Genomic DNA, 26,115 nt, shown 5'->3' with positions numbered 1-26,115 from the left:
AGTTAGCGACGCCTAAAAAAAAATTCATTTAATAAAATATTCCTAATTTTCCCTTTGAATCTACTATACATAAGATAAATTTGAAACTTGAACAGAACAAAAGGAATTATATGATTTCATTGGTTTTAATATGCTTTAAAGATCTGATACATTAAAAACCTTTATTTTCTTATGCATTGCACATTAAGCTTGCTTTAAAACTCTAAATACATTTCTAATCAACTTGGAGCAGCTTTTAGTGCCTTTTAAACACTATATTCCCATTAACGTTTTACAGTTTGAATATGCATAAAAGCACTCTTTGAACTGCAACTTGGCCCATCAAAGCCAAATATACTTTAATACAGTGCATACAATGCATTTGCAATTAAAACAACCAACCGAACACAACTAGAACTACATTAGAAATTATATCCTATGCATAAAGGAGGGAAGTTTCGGTTAGTTGTGAATTTAATGGTTGCAGCTAATAAATAAATCCCCACATTTCGTACTAAGGGGAGAAACTGTAATCACAGCATTTAATGTGGGAACAAAGCAAGGCTCTCGATATAGGAAAATCCTCACATACACAAACTGACACAAGTCGAAATGATAAACACATTTACACCAACACACACAGAAAACAGAGATTCGCATATGGATATGTCTTATGCCTAGGCCAATGCATAAATAATCATGTTGCTTGTCGAGTCTTGCTTGTGAGTCAAACACAAGTGGCAAGTGGCAGAGACAACAGCACGCACATATTGAGCCTGCAACATTTGTAAGCTGCTTACTTAGGTTGCTTTGGAGCCAAACACAAGAGGCTTCTGGTCCAAACATACATGCGCACACACACACACACACACACGCACACGAACACGCACTTAGGCAATGGCAGACCAACAGTTGAGATGGTACAAGTCAAGACCAAATTATGCTCCAATAACAATTCGCATACATAACATAACACAAGAGTAGTACAAGGATTATTCATTAACTTGAAAGTATGACACAATTCTGGAGATGTTACAATGCAGCTTTAATGCAAATTATATCGATTGGAAAATGTGATCAAATAATCACAATCTATAAGGCAAACAATAGTTGGTTGGCAAGTCAAGACATGTCTATTTAGGCACATGTATTTACAAACTGTGTCGTAAAATAATTGAAAATTTAGTAAAGATCTTGGTAAACTTTAAGTACACCTTGTTTCCCAAGTTAATCATTTAAATATTAAAAGTCAACAGAGAGTGAAAGTTAGATAGACCTTAACGTCCATCCAAATTCAACTTTTTGCACATTATGCTGTCTCACCTTGCATCATCAGCAAAAACTCTTATAAATAGACTTACCAAACTTTTATCACGCTCGCAGCAACTGAATTATTTTTCACTTTTACTGTCCTTGGCCAAGGAAAGTTGTTGCTAAAGTGCAATAGAACTGGCAGGCTTTCTCTTACATGGCCATCATCAAATGCCTATTGCAGTGGCAACTGAATAGCTAAGTAGCCTCCTGCACAAGTTGACGTTAGCATTTCTGGCAAAATCAGACAAAATAGCAAAAGCTCCGAAATGTTGTTGAACAAAATAAAGGCACAAAGCGTTTCCCCCATTTTTGGCCCAAAACGAGGGCCAGACAGAGGGGAAACAGGGGAGACGAGAGCATTGTGGGCAGACAAGCTGCAAAGTATGCCTATTCAACTATTTATGAAAATACTTGTGGTAATTTTTGCACACATAAAAACAAAGCAAAAAAAAGTTTCGAGCCTAAAATTTTGGCAAACAGCACACACACACACAACCGACACACACACATATGCAATTTGAGGCTGGCATACGAAATGTGTGACTGAAAAATTAAACACGAGGCACACAAGCGTGGCATGCAACAATTTTACAATACGGTTAACTGGCAATCGACAATTGGCAAGCAAAGTTTTGCCTGATTTTTATGGGAAAACTGGCACATGCTAATGGACTATTTTCCACAGTTGAAATTCAGGATGAAAATCATGTGACCACAAAGTGTTGCAAGGGAAATTCGAAATTTTGATTGTCCAATTTTGGTTTTGAAGTTTAGTTCACAAAATCTTTCAAGAACTTGCCAAGCCAAGTCTTCCAACACAACTTTCTATAACTAAGGGATAATTATATGAAGTTAATGCATCACTCCAACAATTTTAGTTGATGCATTTTTTCTAAAATATAGTTAACTAAATAACTTGGTAAAAATAATTTTGTATTTTCGAAAAGTTAAATTGATTAATAATTATATTAAGCAGCACCCAAAGAACATTTCATCTAATCTATCTAAGCTTCAAAGCAAAATTAAAACTTCGCAACTTTTCACTGTAAATTATAATTTCACTACTAAAATTTCTAGCCAGAGCGTTAATTTAGTTACAAACCAAAGTTTTGTGATCTCTAAAGTGCACCTAGGACTTTGTCTGTCTACATCTCTCTGGCCCCGACATAGTTCTCTTATTTACACACCAGCAACACCTGAGCTGGCCAACATGCTAACAAGAAGCAAACAACAACAGCAACGAAAAAAAAAAAGAGAAATTTAATTTTCATAACAAATTTGCCGGTTGAGCGAGTGGCACAACACCGCAAGAATGACTTAGTTATGTCGGCGAAAGAGAAAGAGATGGAGATAGTGAGCTTAACCAAAACGAATGACGGCTCTTTGTGTGGATTAGTGTGAGTGAGATAGCAGCTAGTGGAAATTATTTCATAGAGCATATGCCACTTTATTGTTGCCAAGTAATTTAACTGACGCCACACGCACACACACAATGCCAACAGCCAGAGCAAATACATATGCATGAGATGGATGGAGGGTGTAAGAGGGATAGCAAGACAGAGAGAGAAAGGGAGCGACACAGTCAAACAGTTAGACAGACACTTACATATGTCAGCTGTCATTTCGTTTACCCTAGTGGGCTATGACGGGTTTTTGGTGGAAGGAGCAGAGCTTATGAAAAAGCATATTTTTAACGTGTCTAGTCAAAAAGACACAAGGCGCAAAATAGAGAGAGAGAGAGAGAGAGATACAGCACCCGGTTAACGCAAGTGCGAAAGAGATGCAAATAGAGAGCGAGAGAGAGAGAGATGGAGCGGGTGTGCACGCAAAGTGGCACTCGCACTCAGCGAAAGTCACTCGTAAAGTGGCATTAAGCACATTTCAAGTGCCAGCCGCCAAGTTTGGGGTTTCTGCAAATGTTTGCCTGGCTTTTTCCACCCTCCCCCTCACCCCAACTCACACCCTCACCCACCGTTGGCACCACCTTCTGTCGCGTGCTCACTGTGTGCCAAAAGCCGGCGCCACTAATGAAAAGTTTGTTGAGCCCTTTTAGACGCTCACCACATGTCTGCGTGTCCGTATCCATGTCGTCCTTGTCCCATCCGCCATGCTGTCTGCATTGGTTGCTTCCATGCAGTATCACTGGATGGTTCACCATGGTCTCGCATCGCATAATGCGCCCTGAGTGTTGTCTTTGTGCCAAGCATCTGTTCCCAATGAGTGCACTTCACTCATTTGCAAAGCCTTTCACCCATTTTGCCTCTTCTGTTGACAATCCTCCCAAGCGCCTCACAATTAGTTTTTGGGTGTCAATGCTCGCCCTTAATGCAGCCATCAAATGTATCTAAATAATTGCACTAACTGGAATCCTCTTGCGCTGTCATTACGTCAAAGTTGTCGAGATACTATCAATTTAATATCAGTTTGCAGTGATTGCTGCTTGACATTGATATCTGTTTTAAGTGATTTGAAGTGACGTGTGAAAAGTTCCCTTCTTTGGTCAGCATATTTGTAGGTACAGTGAAAACTCTCTCCGTCAAACACTTATCAACTAGCAGCATTTGTACGCTTAAAAGAAGTGAAATTCCTACGGAAACTATATTAATATCCCTAAAAAAAAGTAAGAGGGATTTCCGGCTAACAATGTTTTCAGTGTAGTTCTTTTTACTGTAACTATGGAATAGTAATAAGAATCTTCTCATGATGAAATACTCAAGGACACGTAACTCAAACTGCAGCACTTAAAGTTAAGTTGAAATCCTGTTCCGTTTTTATATTATTTTGTTTGCAACCCTCTTATAACCATAATCATATAGGGACGCCGCAGGAAGCAGCTCTTAAATCTCTCAAATCTAATTTAAACTCGTAGCTAGCACCATAAAAAAAATCGCAGCTTCATTTAGGCAACGCAGAGAAGAAAAAAAGCAACTTGCAGCATACACTTCAAATAATTGTTATATGAGTAGAGCGAAGGAGCGCAGGGAAAAGCATCAGGGGAAAGTTATCTTGTTTTTTTTCAACGCAGGCCGGAAAAAAACACGTAAAAAACTGACTGACGTATGAAAAGTTTTCGCATAACGGAATGCATGTGAAAATGGCGCGGCATCGTACTCGGTTGTTGTACTTGTAGCATGCTACAGAATTCGTTGTCCCTTGGGGGGCTGCCATGGCATTACACACACACACACACACACACATACAATCTGACCCTCCTAACAGAAACGACGCAACATTGAGCTGCAGCACTGACGATACGCATCGCCCCGGCGTTAATTTTTGTGTCATGTTTTTACTGAGTACGAAAAATGAAAACAACAACAAAGCTTTCGGCTGCACGCTGAGTTTTTCCAGGATGTGAAAAACAACAACGTTACTACGCTCAATCCTTTGACTGCCTGTTAGACTGAAGGCATGTGGTGTCTGTGTGTGTGTGTTGAGGGAGATTATGCCACACAGGCCATTAATATTTGAGCTACATCTGAGCGTTCGGATGCTCATTATTACTATAGCGTTCGTTGCCAGAGCGCAAAACAGAAATTGAAAGTTGTGCGAATCGTTACAATACCTACACACTCAGCTCATTCAAAATGGGGTATTATAATGCTTCTTTTTTTTTGTGTGAAACAGAAAGCATCACAATTCCTTCAGTGCCTTTGCATTACAAACTCTAAAAACATCAGAGATGTCAAAATTTGTAATCCATACGCATATTAAATTTTGTTAACATGTTGAATATCACGTTTACTTCTTAAGGCTTTTAAAGGCCACATTGCTAACGCTTATTTCTAATTGTATCTTCATTATTAATAGACGTAATAGGATATCGTGTTGTCGAGTACTCTCACCTAAAAATATGCTCTTATTTTTAGCTGATAAGATTCAAAAGTCACGTTAGCTGCATACCAAATTTTAAAGCTGTAGCTCATAATCACATTGGCATGCAAAGCATATAATATCCTTGACAAAAATAATAAGCACGTTGCAAAATTGCTTAAAGTCTTGAGCATTTTATTGAAAATTTCAATATCAAGGACAGTATTGACTTTTCATGTTCACTTTCAACTACAAATAGTCCTTTAACAGCATTCTTCTATAGCATAATTTTGAATTTATTATTATATAAATTCTGTGCGTATCAATTACAATATAGTAAAGAAAAGGCGAAGAGAAAACTAACATAAATATGGCAAAGTTCGTGTCCATTGAAGCTTAAGTAAATTGGACCAAAATTTTAATTTATTTTTCGGGGAACGCCAAACAAAGTTTGCTGCAGCAAAAGTCCTGCAGCAACGTCCTGGGAGTCCTTTCAATAAGTTGTAGCGCGGCCAAAAATTCCAATAAATTGAAAAGCAATATGAATTAACTTTTTGGCTCGCTACTTTCACGACCTTCTCCACTTCCATTTCCTCTTCCTCACCATCGTCGTCGACGTCGTCGTCGAGCTGCATCATTGTCCTGGTTTTAATAATTTATGCCCCACCGAGGGGACACTTAAAGTGCAACGCAACTGCAACGCCAAGGACCTCGCAACGTCAAGGCACCCAAAAAACTTTTATTGTAACTTTTACTTTAACAACCCGCACCCAGAGACGACCCCATCAAATTGAACAAATGAAGTGCAAGGCAACTGGAGAGTTGAGAAGAGAAACGTGCAAGACTGCGTACTGCGTGGAACGTGGAAAACTGTAAACTGTAAACTGTTAACTGGCAACTGGCAACAGCCTTGGGGCCTACGGACCCGCGCCACAAAGGCAACAACCTAATGGAAGTTGGTCATATGTTTGAGAAAACACTAAATAAAACAAAATAAAAGAAAATGCACTCCACACTCCAGTTACGCATCTTCTTCTTGAGCACATTTCCATTATGCAAATGCCGCAAAGTCTTGCGTCTTGCATTCTATTTAAGGAATATTTAAATTTCCTGTTCACTGAACTGCAAATTTTACTGTTGTTGATATAACGAATTTATGCATAAGCAGAATAACAATCTATTTAAACAAATTGAAAATAATTGTTTTCTTATTCCATTAGTCTAGCAAAAAAAAAAAACAAAGAGCATCATAAATTTTAAATCATTGCATAAAAGGAGACTGTGCTGCAGAATTTAAACATATATTTATAGATCTATGAAATATGCAATGCTGCAGAGCCACAAATTATGTCATATAATCAATGATATAAATAACAATTATCAAATACCGACCAATAAATAATCTTTAGAACACGAATGTTATGGCATTGATAGCTGTGACTTAACTTCAATTTAAACTGCATTCAATTTCATTCGGTAATCTAGTTTGAATTACTTTAAGTTTTCAAACCATTTAATAAAAGGAAACTGAGTCCCAAAATTTTAAAACATATTATAACAGATCTGTGATACATACATATTATGACACCAATACTGGCCCGCTTTTAACATTAAAATAAATTCGATTTAGTTGCTGGTAGAGTTCTGATTAAAATGAATGAATATTTAAATAAGGTGGTTAAATATTCATTCAATTTAATCAGAACACTACCAGCAACTAAATTTAATAAAGCGTCCGATTGTTTGAAAATATAAAAAAAGTTAAATAATATCAAATAATAAAATATAAATACATATTACATATAAACATTTTGTCAATACTAACACCCCTTAAGCTTTATTAGGTCATCTCTCTCAACGTCCTTTAGTTTGAATAAGAACACTTTTTGCATCTTGACTTAATTGCTAATTATCTTGGTGTTTCTTCTCATCACAGTGTGTTTGCCGCTTTGACCGTCAGGGACCGCTTTGTGAGCTGCCAATAGTGATAAGGAATGCCGCATTCTCTGGCGATTCATATGTCTCGCATCGCATCTACAAGGACATACCATCACATGAGGCATTGGATGCCGTGCTGCCGATGCACATTCAGCTAAAGGTGCGCACGCGGGCGACCAACGGATTGATCATGCTGGCCGCAGCGCAGGGCACAAAAGGTGGTCACTACATGGCGCTATTTCTGCAGAAGGGTCTAATGCAGTTCCAGTTCTCGTGCGGTCTACAAACGATGCTGCTGAGCGAACTGGAAACGCCTGTGAATACAGGCCATGAAATTACCATTCGAGCTGAGTAAGTGAAACACCCCGCCGCGGAATGCAATTATGTGGTGCCCAAGAGCTGATGAAAAGTGCGGGGAAGAGAGAAGTTGGGCGACAGAGTTGATGGAGTTTGTGTGTGTGAGTCGCATTTGTGGAAGTGGAAGTGGAAGCCACGGGGTCGTAGGCATGGCAACTGTGATAGAAGGGAGGTTGGCACGTTAATTAACTTTTTAAACTGCGCCTGACACGAGTGTCGAGTGTCCAGAGTCGAGTGCAACAGCCACTGGGGACGATGTCGGGGTCAACATGTGGGTCACTGTCATTGAAGGCGAGAAGGAGCAAGAAGAAGCAAGAAGGACTATTGCAGGAGGATGGCCATTAAAGTTGCCTTATGTCGATTTCCATGCCGTTTGGCCGCCACAAATTATAATGCTTCAAGTGTACAATAAATTGCGATGTTGCCTCCGTTTTTCCAACATTACTCTGAACCGCATTCCCTGTCCCTGTCCCTGTCCCTGTCCCTCTACCTATTCATATCCCTGTCTCTGTCCCTTCTCCCATCTTGGCAACGTGCGCGGCATTCGACGATCCTTGGCTTCGCATTCATGCGTAATTAGTTGGCGTAGTTGGTTTTTGGCTGAAATTTAATTTGCCGCATTTGCTGCGTTCGCAGCGGAAGCGGAAGTTCAATGGCTGCTTTCTCAACCACCCACAACTACTCCAGTGAAAAAGCGAAAAAGCGAGATAGAAAAAGCCAAAGAGAGAGCGACAGGCAGGGTGAAGGGGAATCCTGGCCACAGCAAGAGAGTAATGCGGGCTCGTGCGTAATTAATCGTTTAACTAACAGTTCCTGGAAATTGCAGCACTTTCAAATGAGAAATGTAATGGCGTAAAAGACAATTGCGATAACAAAGGCATACAACTTGAATGTATCCAAGTGGCCGGAAGCCATGCTAAAACCTCTCTTTGACAATTTATGCCACGCTTAGATGGCAAATATGCTATAGAAATATTCTTTTCCTTGTGCGGTTTAAAGGATGCGGAAGTATGCATAAGTGGCCGCATGGCTAAAGCCACTTATCCACTTTTGTCTTTAGATATTTCGATCGTCATTTCATGTTGCTATTAAAGACGGTTTCAAATTCTTTTGAATACTCTCAGTACTGTATAGTACCATCTCTGTTCCTCAATTGTCATTGTATCATTTAACATTTATGATTAAGTCAACAAGCTTCGACTTTATCATTCCCCAATTCCCATTTAAGTAAAGATAATTTAAAGCTTTGCTTTGAAGAGCAATATATATATAATTATTATTCAAGTTGAGTCCAATGTTTGTGGATCTGAATCGAATGAAATGCAATTGCAGCATGTATGAAATTAATTGCAACTAATATCTACACCTCAAAACCAAATTCCTCGCATGGCAATCTGATATGAAACTTTCTCATTAGTGAGTGCAACTCATGCTATGCTGACTGCATAACCGACTGACCACTCATTATCATCGAGTTCAGCCACAAAACCAACTAGCAACATGAATGCGGCAAGCTGAGGTCGATTGAGAGACTAGAGAGAGCTATTTGGTTGGACACGTGATCATATCGTTTATGCAGCAATTGCCAAGTTTACAATTCTGTCGAGTGCAATTACTTAGGACACACATCAATTTGATGGAAAATTACCAAATAATCATTTTATAAAATCAACAAGCAACACCAGCAACAGCAAATGAAATTCCCTGAACGCGAAAGGACAGCTTAGGACGACGACGAATAGCATAAACAGGACATTAAGGAATAAATATATCAGGCTTGTTAGTCTGTTGGCCTCAAAAGCCAGACCAGAACAGACTTGTCCCATATAAATAATTGAACCAAATGAGACAGAGAGACAGAGCGAGAATGAATGTGTTAAAGTGAGTTGGCAATAGTGTCGGTCATTTGATATCTCTTTCTGTTTTTTTTCGTTTTTTTTTATGACTATCGAATCGACCACAAATTTACTTTTTAGCACTTGGTCCCAGCTCGGAGGCATGTTCCCAAAACACTGGATTTACGACCAACAAATTTATGTTTGTTGCCTATTTTTATTTGCCTTGCGTGCTTAATGGCCATGCACAAGCGTTTTGGGCCAACAGCGCGGGGGGAGGAGGGTTAGGGGGTGCAACACCTACGCTTCCCACTCGCTCGCAGGACTTTCACATTCATTCGCCCAAAGGCGATTTAGGTTCGTCGCTGAGTCGCGACACTGGCATTGAACACACGCACTTACTGAACTAGTTCTTAGCCCAAACACACACACACACACGCATACACATTCTAACACACACACACACACACTCGCACAATTATGATTGTCCTGCGGTGAAAGTGCTGCCAACAATTTGAACGGTTTTTGCGTCGCTTTGTTGCCTTCTGGCGAGGATTTGGGGCAACGTCTAATGAGCCTAATGCTCCACACAATTGACATTTTACTTAGGGATTTTGCACAATTCCGTGTAATTAGAAAGCAATAACAATTACCCTCGCAGCGTTGCGCCTCTTGCTCTTAATTATTTGCCATTTCACATTATGCAAATCAAATTAAGTGCAATAATTGCCACAACTTTGCCGCCATCTTAAAAGCTCATTGCCAAAAAAAAAAAATAAGAACCCACGAAACCCCACGAAGAACAAAGTTTTTTCCCTCCGCTGGGAAATTAAACTGTGCGCACCAACAATGCAAATTTAATTTATTGTTTAATCAAGTGTAGCTAATTGAACCATAAAGAACAAAATCTGTAAAGTATCTCAAGGTCTATAAATATCATCGAGTAGTTTACAAATTATGCGATAAATTTCATTGGCATTGGGCTTTAGAAGAGTCTTGAACAGGGTCACGTTTAATAAAATTGTAATTGGAATTATAAAAATGTAATGGAAAGTAAAAAACAGAACATTCAATTGCAATTAATCGGGATTATAAAAAGGGAATGGAAGCTAAAAAAAAACTACTAAAATTATTCTCTTAATTATGCAATTAAACAAAATTGTTTTGCTTCTTTTGGATTTGTTAAACTTTAAATGTGATTTTCCATTTATACAATTTAACTTAAAATTATCGTTTTTCCCCTTACAACCGTAACTCTTCATTATCCATTCCGGTGTAAACTATCGTTCGAAATGCATTGAACACACTTTTTGCTGTTGAATTTTCCCTGACGAATATCTCAATATTTGTCGCTTGGTAAAAACCTGACAGCCCTTGTTTTTCATACTATGATCTTGCAACACAAAAAGCGTTGTAACAATAAAATGGTTTGTGTTATTGGTGTCGCAAGTGGCACTCGTATTTCGCACTAAATACCAGCATTCAAATATAATGAATGAGCACAGAGAATGGGTCATGAATTCTCAGCTCCAACATCGGTCAGGATATCCAACAACAATAACAAGAACAACAACTACAAAACAACTGACGCATAAATAAAATTCGTAACAATTTGAACGCAAAAACGTTGAACAAAAGGCATTCAAATAAAGGCAGGTGACATTTGCCCTATGAAACAATCAGGTAAAAAATTCTCCAAAAATAAAAAATAAATCATCACAATTTGTGCACCATGTAAAAAGGTTCGAAAAAATGTCGAATCGGTTTTTGTGTGTCCGGGACAGGCAAAAACAAATTTGACACTCGATTGACATTACAACCAATTGGTGGTTCAGAATTTGACAGTGGTTCGGCAGTACAATTATATTTAGAAAGAGATACAAAATCGAAATACACATATTTAGATAAATGTAAAAATCGAGTAGCTATAATACAACTAAATTAAACTGTCAAGTTCAGAGATTTTTGACTGATGTAAATATCGAGTTTTCTGTCATTATGAGCCACTCAGCACCACTGTGACTCGATGGAGTTAAGGCGCATAAAAGGTCAGTTGAGGGAAAATATCTGCCCCAATGCGGGGGTTTATGAGGCATCTTTGTGCGGGCGTCATAAATATTTGCACGCTTCGGCATGTTGAATATAACTTTTTTTTTTTTGGTTTTGTGCTTTTATTTTTACTTTTGCTCTTCGGTTTCTTTTCCCATTTTTGCTTTTGTCTGCTCTTGTTGTTTTATATTGAAAGGGAAGAGTAAAGAGTAAAAGTTGCCCGCAGTGTGCGGCATATTAAATATTTTATATGTGAACTACACAACCAACAGGACACCCCGAAGCGTGTTTTTGTTGTTGTTGTTGTTTTTGATGCGATTGGGCGGGATGGGAGATGAAACTTTTATCGGTGCTCATCCTCGGAACTCTGTGCTCTGCTTGTGTGCTTTCAGATTGGACTTCAGCCGCAATTACACGCACTGCAATGCCTCGCTGCTCGTCAACGACACGTTGGCCATGTCCGGGGATCAACCAACATGGCTGAAGCTGTTGCCACCGCGCCTGCACACGCCCGAGGTCATATTGAACACTTGGCTGCATTTGGGCGGCGCCCCTCAGGCGCCAATTGGCCTCATTATCGAGCTGCCGCCAGCCCAAAGCGGCACTGGTTTCACCGGCTGCCTCCACACTCTCCGCATCAATGGACAAGCGCGCGAAATATTTGGGTAAGTGCTCTTTCATTTCTTCTGCCTCTGCCACTGCCACCGACTGGAGAGAGGAGCCCTCGGGCAACTACAAGTAGTTGGATCTGGTCTCTGGACCAGGCCTAATGAACAGCACGCGTAGTTATGACGCAGCTGCTGCTGCTGCCACCATCAACGCTTAAATGTTTATGCCACATGCTGCGCCGCGCAACGTTGCGCGTGTGCCTTGGGGCTAAAAACGTGTCGAATGCCCCACAAAGTTGCAGGTGGTGCAGTAAACTCAGCCATCAATGGACAGTAAGCCAGTGAACCGAAAACTGAGAAAACTAAGAACTGAGAACATGGGTCGCGAAAAAGTTGGGAACAAATTAAGAAGTAAATGTAAGCTGCCAAAGCTGTGCAAATTGGGTAAATGTTTTTGAAGGTAAAACATAAAATAATGCCTCAATCTATAGCGAATATAAAACACCCTTAAAAGGGCAATTAAAAGTAATCGACAGCCTTGTGGAAGGTTAAGGTTTTGTTAGTCATAAATTGTGAATTTTCAAGATTTCTAGCAAATCTATTTTAGTAGAGTTTAACGCTGAAACAGGGTCATCAAACGTTAGCTTAATATAATTATAATAGAAAATCTTCAAATATATATTTTTCAAGAACATACTTTATATTACCTAAGAACCTTTTAATAAATGCTTAATTTGAGCATTATGCCATGAAAGCCAATACAAAACTCTGAGCAGAAAAACAGCAACTTGTCAAATTGTTAATCAATACCCATTATTAGGAATTAATTATGATTAAGTATTGGCACCCTACAAATATATATTAGCCTCTTAAAGCAAACAAGCGGTAAATTTTCGATAGCTTTCCTAAGACTTTAAGCAGTTTAACCGCATTACGAAGGCATTAACAAACCCCAAATAAAACTATGGCAACGTTGTCTGAATAAACTCTTTGATAAAGAGAAAATATGGCAAAGAAAATGTCAATCTTACAAGGACATTACGAGTTTAACCAATTTAACAAGTGAAAGCGTTTGAAAAGCAAAAGCAAAAAGGAAAAAAGAAAGTAAGTGCTACTAGGCGACAAGGGGCGGAAACCATTCGTCAACGCATTAAAGGAAGCTCACAAACACCATCAGAAGTGGGGAAATCTAGGCAGATGGAGGCTGACAACGAGTGGAACGCAAGTGGCGACAAATGTGTGTTTGGGTGGGTGTGTGTATTGGGGAAAATGATAGGACAACAGCTGTGGGCGAAATGTCTCCCCAATATTGACATGCGAATTAGCGAGGTCATGAAATTAGAGATGACACTAACACTAGCCTGATGTTGAAACTAACATTCTTCTCTCTCTCTCTCACTTTTCTCTCCCTTTCTCATTGCAATAGCGATGCGCTGGATGGCTTTGGCATTACGGAATGCGGCTCATTGGCCTGCCTGTCGAGTCCCTGCCGCAATGGCGCCGCTTGCATTAAGATCGAATCAAATGAGCTGGACGAGAACGGTGACAAGGCCGAGAAATGGAAATGCAAATGCCCCACCGGCTACATGGGCCCAACCTGCGAGATATCAGTTTGCGAGGACAATCCATGTCAATACGGTGGCACCTGTGTGCAATTCCCGGGCAGTGGTTACCTCTGCCTCTGTCCGCTGGGCAAGCACGGACATTACTGCGAACACAGTGAGTTAATCCATCATTGCAATTTGGGCAATTTTGTGACCCGACTGCAATTGCTGCGATTTTTCCCCACTTTACAGATCTCGAGGTGGCGCTGCCTTCGTTCTCGGGCAGCGTAAATGGACTGTCATCGTTTGTGGCCTACACTGTGCCTGTGCCATTGGAATATTCGCTGGAGTTGAGCTTCAAAATTCTGCCCCAGACCATGTCACAAATCTCGTTGCTCGCCTTCCTCGGTCAGTCGGGCTATCATGACGAGAAGAGCGATCATCTTGCCGTCAGCTTCATACAGGGTTACATTATGCTCACATGGAATCTGGGTGCTGGACCGCGTCGCATTTTCACCCAGAAACCTATCGACTTCCGGCTGGATGCGCCTCGCGTTCCCTACGAAATCAAAGTCGGTCGCATTGGACGTCAGGCCTGGCTCTCGGTGGATGGCAAGTTTAATATTACGGGTCGCTCGCCGGGCAGCGTCAGTCGGATGGATGTGCTACCCATCCTCTATTTGGGTGGCCATGAGATTGCCAACTTCAACACACTGCCGCATGATCTGCCGCTGCACTCAGGCTTCCAGGGTTGCATCTACGATGTGAATCTCAAGGCCGGACAGGTAACGGTGCCGCTGCAGGAGACACGCGGCGTTCGTGGCCGCGGTGTGGGACAATGTGGCACAAGGGAGTGCCACCGACATGCCTGCCAGCACGATGGCGCCTGCTTGCAGCATGGTGCAACCTTCACGTGAGTACTATATATCAAAATGATAATGGAGGTTGTGGTGCAGTCTAGGAAAATGCTTTTAAGGTAATCGTAATCTGCAGAGTCGAGAATAAATAAATTTACATTGGGCGCTTAAGCAACGAAAAGAATTCGACTGTTCACATTTAAAAACTCTAAGCTAAAATTATTTATTTGCAATATCAATTAAGTTTCATAGAGAAATGTGGCCAATCTTTAAGAAAGTTTAAGGCAGAAATGTTTTTGTGCTTTTTTTTACTACTAGGCTCAATTTTTTCCCAGCTTTTTTTTAACAATAAAGTTATTAAAGTTAAATTATTATTGGTTTTTAGAATACTAGTAAATACTAGTAAAGTAGTAAAATTACAACAAGAAAACTTCTACTGCAATGATTTTGCGAACATTAAAAAATTCTTAGCAAAAATTATTCGGGGGTTACAATACGATCTAAAAATATTAATGATTTTGAAGTAAAAAAATCCCCATTAACCGCCCCTCAAATTGAATTACAAACGTTCCTTGACATTATTAGAAACGCTGTTTAGAAATACACTTCACTTAAGTTACTTCCAATCTTTTAACTTAACTTCCAATTTAATATTTTCCCATTTACTTTAACAGCTGCATTTGCCAGGAAGGCTGGTATGGTCCTCTGTGTGCACAACCCTCGAATCCCTGTGATTCGTTCAACAACAAATGCTACGAAGAGGCAACCTGTGTGCCTCTCGTTAATGGCTACGAATGCGACTGTCCGGTGGGACGCACCGGCAAGAATTGTGAGGAAGGTAATACTCAATCTCAAAGCTAAACTATAATGAATATACGAATAATACCTTGTCTTCGTAGAAATACGTTCGCTGAGCGATGTCTCACTGACTGGTCGTCGCTCGTATTTGGCCGTGCGTTGGCCATATCTCTATGATGGTGGCGACAAAATGGGTTCCAAGCGCTCTCAAATGGTTAGCTATCGCAACTTCACGAAGAAACTTATGCCACCCAAACCCATTTCGACGCCAAGCACACATTTTGTGATGAAACTGCTCAACGAGGTGGAGAAACAGCGCAGCTTCTCCCCAGTGCCGTTGATGGGCTCCAAGACCTTCGAGGAGCATCATCGTGTGCAATTCTTCTTCATCGAGTTCCAACTGCGACCGCTCTCTGAGCGTGGACTGTTGCTCTACTTTGGCACACTGAACAACAATCAAGACAAGAAGATTGGCTTTGTGTCGCTGTCGCTTCAAGGCGGCGTCGTTGAATTCCGCATCTCGGGTCCCAGCAATCATGTGACTGTGGTGCGCAGCGTACGCATGTTGGCCATTGGTGAATGGCACAAGATCAAGATGGCTCAACGGGGACGCTGGCTCACCTTGTGGGTGGAGGGCAGTGCCTCGTCCGCTTTGGCTCCCTCAGCAGAAGTGCTGGTCGAACCCGATTCATTGCTCTACATTGGCGGCTTGAAGGATGTGTCCAAGCTGCCGCACAATGCCATCTCCGGTTTTCCGATCCCATTCCGAGGCTGTGTGCGTGGCCTGGTTGTGAGCGGCACTCGCATTGTGCTGAATGAAACGAATATTGTGGGTACGTTGAGAGTGAAATTTCTACTACGGAATCGATCTTTAATAACCCTTTCTCTTCTCTCTGAGCAGAATCTCGCAATATTCGCGATTGCGATGGCACCGCTTGCGGTGGCGACTCATGTGAATCGGGCGGTCATTGCTGGCTAGATGAGAAGTTGCAGCCGCACTGCATCTGTCCGGATTATGCCAAGGGCGATCGTTGTGAATACTCGGAGACCTGTAAGCTGATACCCTGCAAGAACAATGGACGCTGTTTGCGCAGTGGACGCTGCTCATGTCCCAATGGCTGGGGCGGATTCTACTGTGAGATTGGTAAGTACAACGACCTTCGTCTTTTAATTGAAAGTGTGTGTGTGTGTGTGAGTGTTTGGATGAGCTTTTATTTTTAATTGCCCGCTCGTGTTGCGAGTTGTCATTTCCTGTAAGTTGGGAAGGGGGGGAGGAGGAAAGTAACAGCAATTCGTCATCGAATTAGTCAAGCGCCAGATGCTTAGTTAGCGAGTTAATATCCGTAACAACAACTACAGTAGCTGCACACTAACTGAACAACAACTACAATAAAAGACATAAATCATTTCACTTGAAAAATCTTCAAAAACGAGTTTCATAAATCTACAAAAACAACCAAGTTAAAAAAAAGTTCAATGTGTCAGCACGCAAAGTAAAAGTTATATTGTTGTTTATACAGAAGCTACCCAAGTAGATCTTAAAACGTCAGATCTTTGATATTATTTTGTACAGAAATTGCCTTTACCTAAAACTGTTTTTTTTTGTACCTCCTTCTCTCTTTCCTTTTTATTTAATTTGTTTTTTTTTTTTTTTTTTGTTCATCATCTAAACAAGTTTTCAATTTCGAATGTTAAAAGCAAACGACAAAAAATCAAATCCAACACAACAATATTATTATTATAATTAGAGATCTATAGCGAGAGGGGGGAGACAACGGGAAGAGAGACTCCACACAAAGCCATTAATAGCACCATGAATCTTACGGTTCGTTGCGCAGCGGGGTCAGGAAGTTGTGTATTCGCAAAAAAAAACCCTAACAAAATCGCAGTAAAATTAGTGAACTAAAATAGGTAGTAAAAAAAAAATAAAATCGGATACAGAAAAATTGGCATACTCTGACTCAGAGAGTTGAACCTGCTGAGATAATGGAAAAAATTCGAAACTCAACCCAATTTCATAGTCAGCTAAAGGCATAGTATAAACACAATAGAACTTTGTGGTTTCAACAACGGCAATAAACTTCAATTTCTGCTTTATTTCTAATGAAATGTTATGTAAAGTTAAGTTATCAAAATTATATAAAACGAAAAGTAATGAGATTATATAAAGAGGGAACATAGATTGTAAATTCATTTCATATTAACACATACATTCTTCACAAGGTTGGCAGAGAATATAAATATATAGTTTGTTGGATTATGTATGCTTTTTTAAATACTCCTCTTAAAATTAGTTTCTAAAACTCTTTTTTAACTATCTATCGTTTTGCATATCTTATCGATGCTCCCGTTTCTTCGGTTTAGAATCGTTATCCAATTCGTAGACACTTCTTCAGTGAAGTTTTCATCTTATCAGCATTTATAGCTATACTGTTTTCATTAAGATTCTAGTTTCAAACAGATGGAATATGTATGAGGTAATTCTAAAGAATTACTATTTGCTTAGAAGTTTAGGGCTATAAAAGAGGTTTATGTTTTTAGTTATTGTTTGTGTTATACAACAATTGCCTCCTGATCTGGCATCACAATCAGCTGTTGAGTGCCTTTCACTTATTAACAAACTGAATTAACATGCCACTAATAACAACAACAGCAACAGTAACAACAACAACAACAATAAGCAATAAACAAGCTGGTGAAAACACGAAACAACAAGTGCAATCAAGTTGGAGTGTCTAGCTAAAGTGGTAGCAAAACAACAACAATAAAAAAAACCCAAACGAAACGAATACAAGCAAGAAACATAAGAATCAAGTGAAAGAAGCAAAAAAAAGATGTTGCGATAAGCGATTAGACAGGCAGCCAAAGTAGCAGAAGAGGCGGCAAACGAGATCAGGGACTCAACAAATAGCATAATGATATGATAATGATGTTCATAAAAATATGATTATGAAGCTCGTTGCATTACTAGCGTGGTGATGCTGTAATTTAATTATACACTCGCATGCAATATATACTTTATGCATTAACTTCCCGCTCTTCATTCACTCAATCTCTCTTTCTATCTCTCTCTCTCTGTAAAGCTTTAAGCAAGCCGACAACGCCAAGCTTCCGTGGCAACAGTTACCTGATCTTGCCACCCCCTCGCATCCCCATGAAAGACAAAAGACGCGGCCCTTCGGTGCTCTATTCCCCTGCCCGACCGCGCGAAGCCATACAAATCTCGCTAAACTTCTCCACCATCGAACCGGACGGTCTATTGCTCTGGAGTGAGCACAATCAAATGAAATTCTTGGGTCTCGGTCTGGAGAATGGGCATCTTAAGCTCGCCAGCAATCTGTTGGGCAGCAATAACGATACAGTTCAGGCCCCAGCGAGTGGCTTTATTGCCGATGGCGCTTGGCACGGCACAAGTGTGCTTTTGGATCGTACACGTTTGGAACTGCAGCTGGATGGCGAGGTCATTTTCACCGAACGTTTGCCGGAGCTTATGCGGCGAGCGACAACAACAACACCAACGACAACAGCATTGCAGCGAAGAGCGGGTAAAGAGCCAACGATTAGCTACGAGGATATTTTCTATTTAGGTAAGTGCATATGATACATTTCGCGCGCAGCATATTGTGACGTCACAGAATTAACAGAGCGTCTTTCGCTAACGTAATTACTAATAAATGACATAGAGAGAGTGAAAGGTTGCGATGTGACGTCATACCTCCGTATAATACCGTTAAAAATTGCAAGCTTAACATGGCAATCAAATGGTGCACCATCTTTAATTTTTCGACACTGCGTGTGTTTGCTTCATAAAAATTAATAATGCAATAGTGCAGACTTACCGACTTGTAATTAATTAATACTGCTGGTTTTGCTATTATTATTATTGCCTCTGTGTGACTTTCAATTCTTCCACTGCATTTGCGCGATTTGCGCTTCACCAAACTCGAAGTCAATTCAACGTATAACGAAACTGCCGGCAAAAGCGAACGTGTGCGCAACAGAAACAGCAAGACCGCACAGCCAATAAGCGAAAGCAAGAGAGTTGCGAACACCGTACGACACACACACACATATACAACACACTGCACATGAGATGAATTAAAGTGCCCGAGTAGAAACGTGAATGGTTTTTGGTTTCTGCAGTCTTCAGCGTTTCTGTTTGCGTTATTCAAATTACAATGTTTCCATTAACAAAGTAATATGCAGATGTACGTTGTACATGTCGCCATCAACATTATAATGTAACTTTCTGTTCACAAATAAACACGAAATAAATGCAAAAGCGAACGCGCCGCGTCCAAAGAAGCTTAAACAAAATACTAAACCAGAGTTAATTAGAGATGCACAGCGACTGCAAACATTAGTTTATCGACATCCACACATAAGTATCGACTGTTAAGCAGACTGTGGGGCTCAAATGACACTGCTAAGAGGGCTCATATGATCGATCGTACTATGTTAGCTAACATAAGCCTGCATTCGTTAATAGCTGCTGTGTTAACGTAGCTCTGTTAACTCCCTGTGAGCTTAGTTTTGTGCCCATGTGGCAATACTGCACATGTACTGTAACTGAATTTTGAAATACTCGTTTTGCAGGTGGCTTCCCCCAAGCAGGAATCGGTGAGCAAACGGACGCAAGGCCGCTTCTTTGAACCGTTTAAGGGCTGCCTTCAAGACATACAATTCGGTGCAGAGCCGAGAGCCGTTATAAGCGATTTCTCGGCGTACCAGGGCGAGAATATTGGCTCTTGTGATTTGCATGGTGATGAGCCGATTGTTGTATAAATCAAAGAAGGAATCAAACAAGAAATAGACGAAAATAAAAATATAAAGATTGTATAACCTATTATAGAATTATTCGTATATTTATGTGAATTGCAATTAACTCATTGTGGATGAAATTTCAAGAAAAACTGGAAACAAAAGAAAACCCCGATAAATATAGTACATAAGCTAAATGTTAAGGGAGTTTATATATCGCAAAGGTCCCAATCCAAAAAAATAAAAACGAAAAATGAAATTCAATGTATACAGATGGAGACAAGCTATTTGAAGCTTAACGAAATGGAACGTAATTTTGTAAATTTTATAGAAATAACTGACAAAAAGGAGAAAAAAAAAAACAAAAAGTTTAGATTAAAAAGAAGCATAATATCATGGATCAGAAATGATATTATAATAAAAAGAAAAATTGTGGTTTATCAATAAATTGAGCAGAACTAAGAAACACTTGAACAAAATTGTAGTTTAGGAGCTAAATCTAGCAAAAACCAAAACAAAAAAAAAAAAACAGATACTTCTCTTACGTAAGTGATATTTAATGTGGAATAATGATAAACATAAAATGCATATGACAAAATATGAAGAAATACTTTCCTTTAAATCAACATTTTTTAACAGACATACATACATACGTGCATATTTTGTTTTGTTAAACTATTTTTATTATTCGACTCTCATTCACATTTATAATCTAAATTCTATGTGTTCTTTATCAACTTTGAAACTGCCCTTAAAACAATTTTCTGCCACTTTGTTTAGTTTTTAGATTAAACTGAAATTTATTATGTTATATATTCTAATGTTTTTCCTGTTATTTTTTGATATGTTAAATGAGCAAAACGCTACTCAAATTGAAGCCGTTTAGTTGCCTTGTAGTAAGTTAGTATAATACTCTCGCTATGATTTATTGTTTTCTTCAAAAACAAACAAGAAAAAAGAAACTACTCAAAAACTTTGACTCTTCATGAAATTTATACAATACAACAAATATTATTCTTATAAAATGAAACAAGTAGTAAATCAAGAAAGTAAATCATAAAAAAAAAATATATATATACACATATACAATACTTTATTATACAATTAAAATGCGAGAGTAAAGTAAAATAAAAATGGAAAATTATAATGAAACTGAAAAAAATGTAATCGAGAACTACAATAAGTATGTACTATTTATTTCAACTTATGATTTCAAAATAAAAACTAGAATGAGTTAATAAAAGCAATAATTTCAAGGCTTTACTATTTCCTAACGGTAAGCTATACTTATTTATGCCGACCGCAAGTGCAACCAACTTAATAAGCATAAGCGACATGGTGTTGCCGTATCGCATAATGAATTGCTTAACATATGGAGCAAAGACAAAAACAACGTCTTCGCTTCTTCTTCATCCCCTCAGGCTCGGGGTCAACTTCATTGCTGGATACCTGGTTTTTTACAACCTTACTGCGTTCTTCTTTCTGATTATGTAGTGCGAAGACTATAAGTATATATGATTAATTATAATTATAATAATATTAGGTATATATGTAATTCAATTAGACTCACCAAGCGCTTTGAAAATGAATGACACATTCTTGTTACTCTTTGCAGATGTCTCCAAAAATAAACAATTATGCACAGTTGCAAATTGTTTTGCTTCTTCTTTCGACACATGCCGATTGTTTTCCATATCCATTTTATTGCCAGCCAAAGCGATTACGAAGTCTGATGAAATCTGTTGAAAAACAATTGAAAGTCATATTTTTACTATGCTGGAGTTACTCACCTCTTCTCTGAGGGTAAACACCCAATCCTGAACCTTTTCAAAGGTCTCTCGATTCTGTATATCGTACACGAGTATTGCACCTTGACAATTTTGGTAATATGTTCGCAGCAGGTGAATAAAACTACGTAAAAAACATTTAGAATTTATGCTGTCTTATAAAGTGATATATCTACCGTTCATGTCCGGGAGTATCGCAAATGTTAAGTTTTATATAGGCATCAGGCAACACAATTGTCTTTACTACATTCTCAGCTCCAGCGGTGCTTGATGTTTTCTTTAACTCTATAGAATTTTCGTCTATCAACCGCGAGAGTAATGATGTTTTGCCCACTTCTTTATCTCCAAGCAACATAACATCGAATCTGCTGACCTTTTTGATAGTGGAGAACCGTCCCATAATTGTTTTTTGATACGTACTCTATGAGCTTAGACCATAAACTGAGCATGTAATTAAATGCGAGTAATTCCAGTACTCGGGAATTGTATATATGATTTTAAAGCATTTATTTTTTATTGCTTGCGGCGTGTGATTCAATATATTATATATTATTATATACTCACCAGTCGATTTGTATTATGTTCTTTAATTAGATTTTCATAAATACGAAGAACGGATTCATAATGGAATACTTTAAGTGCAATCAACAATGCTAAAAATATTCCAATGATTATTATGATATACAATATCATACGTATATATATTTATATATGTCTGTCAGTGTCATTTCAATATAACTATAACTAAAAGTAAAACATGTATCATAATAACATAGGATCAATCTTAATATAATATTTCGCAATTATAAGATGACTCAATTCTTAAAACTAAGTGATTATTCTTCGTAATATTATTAGTCAATTGTTTCTTTCTTTGTTTCATAGCAAATCTTTATTTGCAATATAATACGGAATTTAAATCCAAATATAGTGATTTATAAAGCCTCCGTTGCATGTAGCAAATATGTTTTGTTCGATGTAGTTAAAAATTCCTCTATTTAGATGCACCCACATCTACATCTGTGCTTTGATACTGTTTGTTCTTGTTTGTAACACATCGGAGTTTTCCTAGTCTTCAGTTCTTGTGCTAAAATGTTGAAAAATATAATATAAATAAAACATTTGTGTAAGTATTAGCAAAATTCCTTATACACACTTATTGTCGCAAACAGCTCATTTATATTTTGACCCGTTTTAACAGACGTCTCAATGAATATAAAACCATGTTCGAAAGCATAATTTTGGACCTCTATAGAATCGATGCAAGATGCATCCCATAGATCTGATTTATTGCCAACTATAGCTATGATAATATCACGAGAGACCTATAACAGTTGATAAAAAATGGTATATATTCAAAGCTTTTGTTATATTTACAGAATAGTAACCTCATTTTGCATTTTCTTGATCCACTCTTTGGCAGTCCATAGACTCTGAGGATCCTGCACATCGTACACAACGAGCGCTGCCTGAGCATCCTTATAATAATAGGGGGCCAATTGATGCCAGCTATTTAAAGCATTTACATTATAAAGTATTTATAACATATTTTTAATTAAACCAACTTACCGCTCATTTCCAGCCAATTCCCAACAATCTAATCTTATCGTCTTCTCCGGATGGATTGGATAGTAAGAGGAAATCAGTGTCGTTTCCTTATAACTCAGATCCTTGCCTTGCGTGTAATTTGCAATCAGCGATGATTTTCCCACTTCAGCAGCACCTAAAATAACAACTCTGTAGTGATCCATCACCCAAGACACTTCCATCGATTTGCCCATCTCCTGCCCTTTTATAATGGAGCTACGGTCTCTTCTCTTTAAGCGTATAATTCAAACTGAGCCACCGCATAAGAAACACCTCCAGACTTCATTGTTCTCAGTAACTAACTAAGTATATCACAATTAAACTATGTATAGCTAAAAGCGGTGTAAAAATTCACGATTTGATATGAAGTGAAGAAATGCAACACAATTGTAATTCATTCTTATATATATAGAGATATATATACGATTTTTATACCCGCTACCCATAGAGTAGAAGGGTATTATAACTTTGTGCCGGCAGTAAATGTATGGAACAAGTAGAAGGAGACATAAAGTATATATATTATTGATCAGCGTCAACAGCCGAGACGATCTAGCCATGTCCGTCTGTTCGTCCGTCCGTATAAAACACTGAATCTCAGAGACTATAGGAGATAGAGCTATAATTTTTTTCGACAGCATTTGTTATGTTTGCACGCAAATCAAGTTTGTTTCAAATATTTGCCACACCCCTTCCGCACCCGCAAATCAAAAAAATCAAATAACAAACGTAATTTTAAAGCTAGAGCTGCGAATTTTGGTGTTTACAATAATAACTATAGTATTTATGCGTCCTGAAAATTGATTGCGATCAGATACAAATTGTGGAAGGTATTAAAGAAATACTTTTGTATGGGCAAAAACGCTTACTTACTGGGGCTCTTAGTTGCTTTGGCTGACAATCTGGTATATTGAGCCATCTATGGTATATTTTGAATGCGGTACTATATCGAGATACAAAATGCATAATTTGGTATATTTTTAATATTTTGTATTTCGGTATATTTTAAAAAAATACCGCAATATTTTGCTTTTATTCAAAATGGGTAGCGGGTATCTCACAGTCGAGCACACTCGACTGTAGCTTTCTAACGACGTGAACTTTCGCTTTCATATTTATCATGTATATTCTGTACCACATTATTTATAATGCGTTATTTACAATAGTTGGTTTATCAGCATAAACTTTTCAAATCTCTCGTTGGAAATTGCAACATCACTTGCAACAGTTGTTCGTCGTTTGAGTCGGCTCATTTCCATTTGGTTTTATAACAGATCCCTGATTGTTGTCGTTCTTCGGTAGTTTCTTGGCTGTAATGAACAAGAATTATATCATTTAGTATTGCAAATAATCAATAATCTATTGATTTAATAGCAGCACTTACCAATTGCCAAGAAGATATCATTGACATTCATGCCCGTCTTCGCGGACGTCTCCATGAACAACAATCCGTTCTCCTCTGCGTATTGCTTCGCCTCGTCGAACTCAACAACGCGAATGTTGGACAAGTCCGCCTTATTGCCAGCCAACGCAATGACAATGTTCGGTAAGTCCTGAAAATTAAGCGCGTAATATAAATTTGTGAGACATTAAGATAAATACAAGTACGCAGGCAAAAAAATTTAATATGAGCAAATCCTGAATTCTATTATTTTATTTCTAAATGTTGATTACTATAAAATTACAGAAAAGCAAACTTAAATGGTAATTTTTATTATCTTATTATTTCGTGCATTTATTCTTAGCCATCATTTATGAAATGGATTTTTTACTCTTGACAAACCTTGAACAGGCCATGATTTGACGTGTATGCAGTGAGGCGTGAACAATGCCGGAAATGATAAATAAGTTCAATCCACGAGACTATGTTTCAATTCAATAAATACGTATGCAATGAATACTATGCATGAAACGGAGTAAAAAAAAGCACAGGGCTGAAGTACTTTTAATGAGAACTGAAGCAAAAGGCTAGAATGCAGAGTGGCTTAATTGAATGGATTACTCACTTGTTTACGTAATTCTTTGACCCAAGTTTTTGCACACTGAAAACTGTTCTGATTCTGTATATCGTAGACAACGATGGCGGCCTGCGCACCTCTATAAAACATGGGAGCTAAGCTGTGATACCTGTAAACGAAGAAATATTTGTTAATAAATAACCCTTATCAAGATACATTTTTAATGAACTGCAACAGCAGTAATAGCATGAACTGTAGAATTTTCTTTGCAGTAATATACACATTTAGATAACTAAAACTGTATAATCAAATGTAAAAGGTTAGTCAACATTAATAGACAAAACTCTACTCATCATAATTAATGCTAACTTTCAGATAATCAATCAAAAAGATTAAGCTACAGTACAATTAAAGTTTTTAGTAATTTTAACAGTACCATTAACAGCTAAAGTAACAGTCATGTTATCAATAGCAGAATATGCAACATTACATTAACAGCTGAGTTAACATTAGTAGGTAAAGTAACATTACATTGACATTACGTTAACCTTAACATCTATTTAATCAGTTCATTGCAAACTTACCGCTCCTGACCGGCTGTATCCCAGATCTCTAACTTGACCACCGTATCCTTTATGCAAATGGTTTGTGTGAAAAACGCAGCACCTATCGTGTTATCCAAGTACTCGTGAAACTGGCCCTTGACGAAGCGCAGCACCAGCGATGATTTTCCCACTTCAGCAGCACCTAAAATAACAACTCTGTGGTAATCCATCACCCAAGACACTTTCATCGATTTGCCCATCTCCTGCCCTCTTATAATGGAGCTTCGGTCTCTTCTCTTTAAGCGTATAATTCGAACTGAGACACCGCATAGGAAACAGCTCCAGACTTCATTGTTTTCAGTAACTAACTAAATATATCACACTG

General features: G+C 38.5%; 5 protein-coding genes across 6 annotated transcripts in view; 1 reads left to right on the top strand and 4 right to left on the bottom strand.

The window, feature by feature from the left end:
* The window catches only part of LOC133850729 (MKRN2 opposite strand protein), a 65,905-nt gene extending 46,470 nt beyond the window's left edge, over positions 1–19,435 (bottom strand). The window contains exon 1 of the mRNA XM_062286905.1: positions 18,932–19,435. The gene's annotated coding sequence lies outside the window, so the exon portion shown is untranslated. The remainder of the gene's footprint in view (positions 1–18,931) is intronic.
* LOC133848156 (protein eyes shut) overlaps positions 1–20,263 on the top strand; it is a 63,366-nt gene extending 43,103 nt beyond the window's left edge. The window contains exons 6-15 of the mRNA XM_062283604.1: positions 7,043–7,395; positions 11,678–11,950; positions 13,320–13,612; positions 13,690–14,350; positions 14,969–15,132; positions 15,194–15,925; positions 15,994–16,236; positions 18,176–18,679; positions 19,042–19,145; positions 19,689–20,263. Coding sequence (XP_062139588.1) covers positions 7,043–7,395; positions 11,678–11,950; positions 13,320–13,612; positions 13,690–14,350; positions 14,969–15,132; positions 15,194–15,925; positions 15,994–16,236; positions 18,176–18,679; positions 19,042–19,145; positions 19,689–19,877 — 3,516 coding nt within the window. The 3' untranslated portion in view covers positions 19,878–20,263. The remainder of the gene's footprint in view (positions 1–7,042; positions 7,396–11,677; positions 11,951–13,319; positions 13,613–13,689; positions 14,351–14,968; positions 15,133–15,193; positions 15,926–15,993; positions 16,237–18,175; positions 18,680–19,041; positions 19,146–19,688) is intronic.
* LOC133850730 (ras-related protein Rab-5A-like) lies at positions 19,697–22,268 on the bottom strand. Its single transcript, XM_062286906.1, has 4 exons — positions 21,817–22,268; positions 21,644–21,764; positions 21,424–21,592; positions 19,697–21,355 (listed from the first exon to the last, which is right to left on the bottom strand). Exons 1-4 carry the CDS (start codon positions 22,038–22,040, stop codon positions 21,219–21,221), a joined length of 651 nt encoding a protein of 216 aa, XP_062142890.1. The 5' UTR covers positions 22,041–22,268; the 3' UTR covers positions 19,697–21,218.
* Positions 22,269–22,326: 58 nt separating this feature from the next.
* LOC133850731 (ras-related protein Rab-5A-like) lies at positions 22,327–23,654 on the bottom strand. 2 transcript variants are annotated; one of them, XM_062286907.1, is made up of 4 exons: positions 23,210–23,652; positions 23,029–23,149; positions 22,797–22,965; positions 22,340–22,727 (listed from the first exon to the last, which is right to left on the bottom strand). In XM_062286907.1, the coding sequence occupies exons 1-4, from the start codon at positions 23,419–23,421 to the stop codon at positions 22,639–22,641; spliced, it is 591 nt and encodes a 196-aa protein (XP_062142891.1). In that variant the 5' UTR covers positions 23,422–23,652; the 3' UTR covers positions 22,340–22,638. The 2 variants fall into 2 exon arrangements, with proteins under 2 accessions (XP_062142892.1, XP_062142891.1); XM_062286908.1 differs by lacking the exons at positions 22,797–22,965; positions 23,029–23,149 and having other exon boundaries at positions 22,327–22,727; positions 23,210–23,654.
* Positions 23,655–24,411: 757 nt separating this feature from the next.
* Positions 24,412–26,100, bottom strand: LOC133850186 (ras-related protein Rab-5A-like). The gene is made up of 4 exons (XM_062286221.1): positions 25,770–26,100; positions 25,234–25,354; positions 24,612–24,780; positions 24,412–24,537 (listed from the first exon to the last, which is right to left on the bottom strand). The coding sequence occupies exons 1-4, from the start codon at positions 25,988–25,990 to the stop codon at positions 24,443–24,445; spliced, it is 606 nt and encodes a 201-aa protein (XP_062142205.1). The 5' UTR covers positions 25,991–26,100; the 3' UTR covers positions 24,412–24,442.
* Between the last annotated feature and the right edge of the window lie 15 nt (positions 26,101–26,115).

This window comes from Drosophila sulfurigaster, chromosome 2L, assembly GCF_023558435.1.
Source record: "Drosophila sulfurigaster albostrigata strain 15112-1811.04 chromosome 2L, ASM2355843v2, whole genome shotgun sequence".
Lineage (NCBI taxonomy): Eukaryota > Metazoa > Arthropoda > Insecta > Diptera > Drosophilidae > Drosophila > Drosophila sulfurigaster.
The sequence above is the reverse complement of the archived record's forward strand: the minus strand, read 5'-3'. Positions and strand labels throughout refer to the sequence as shown.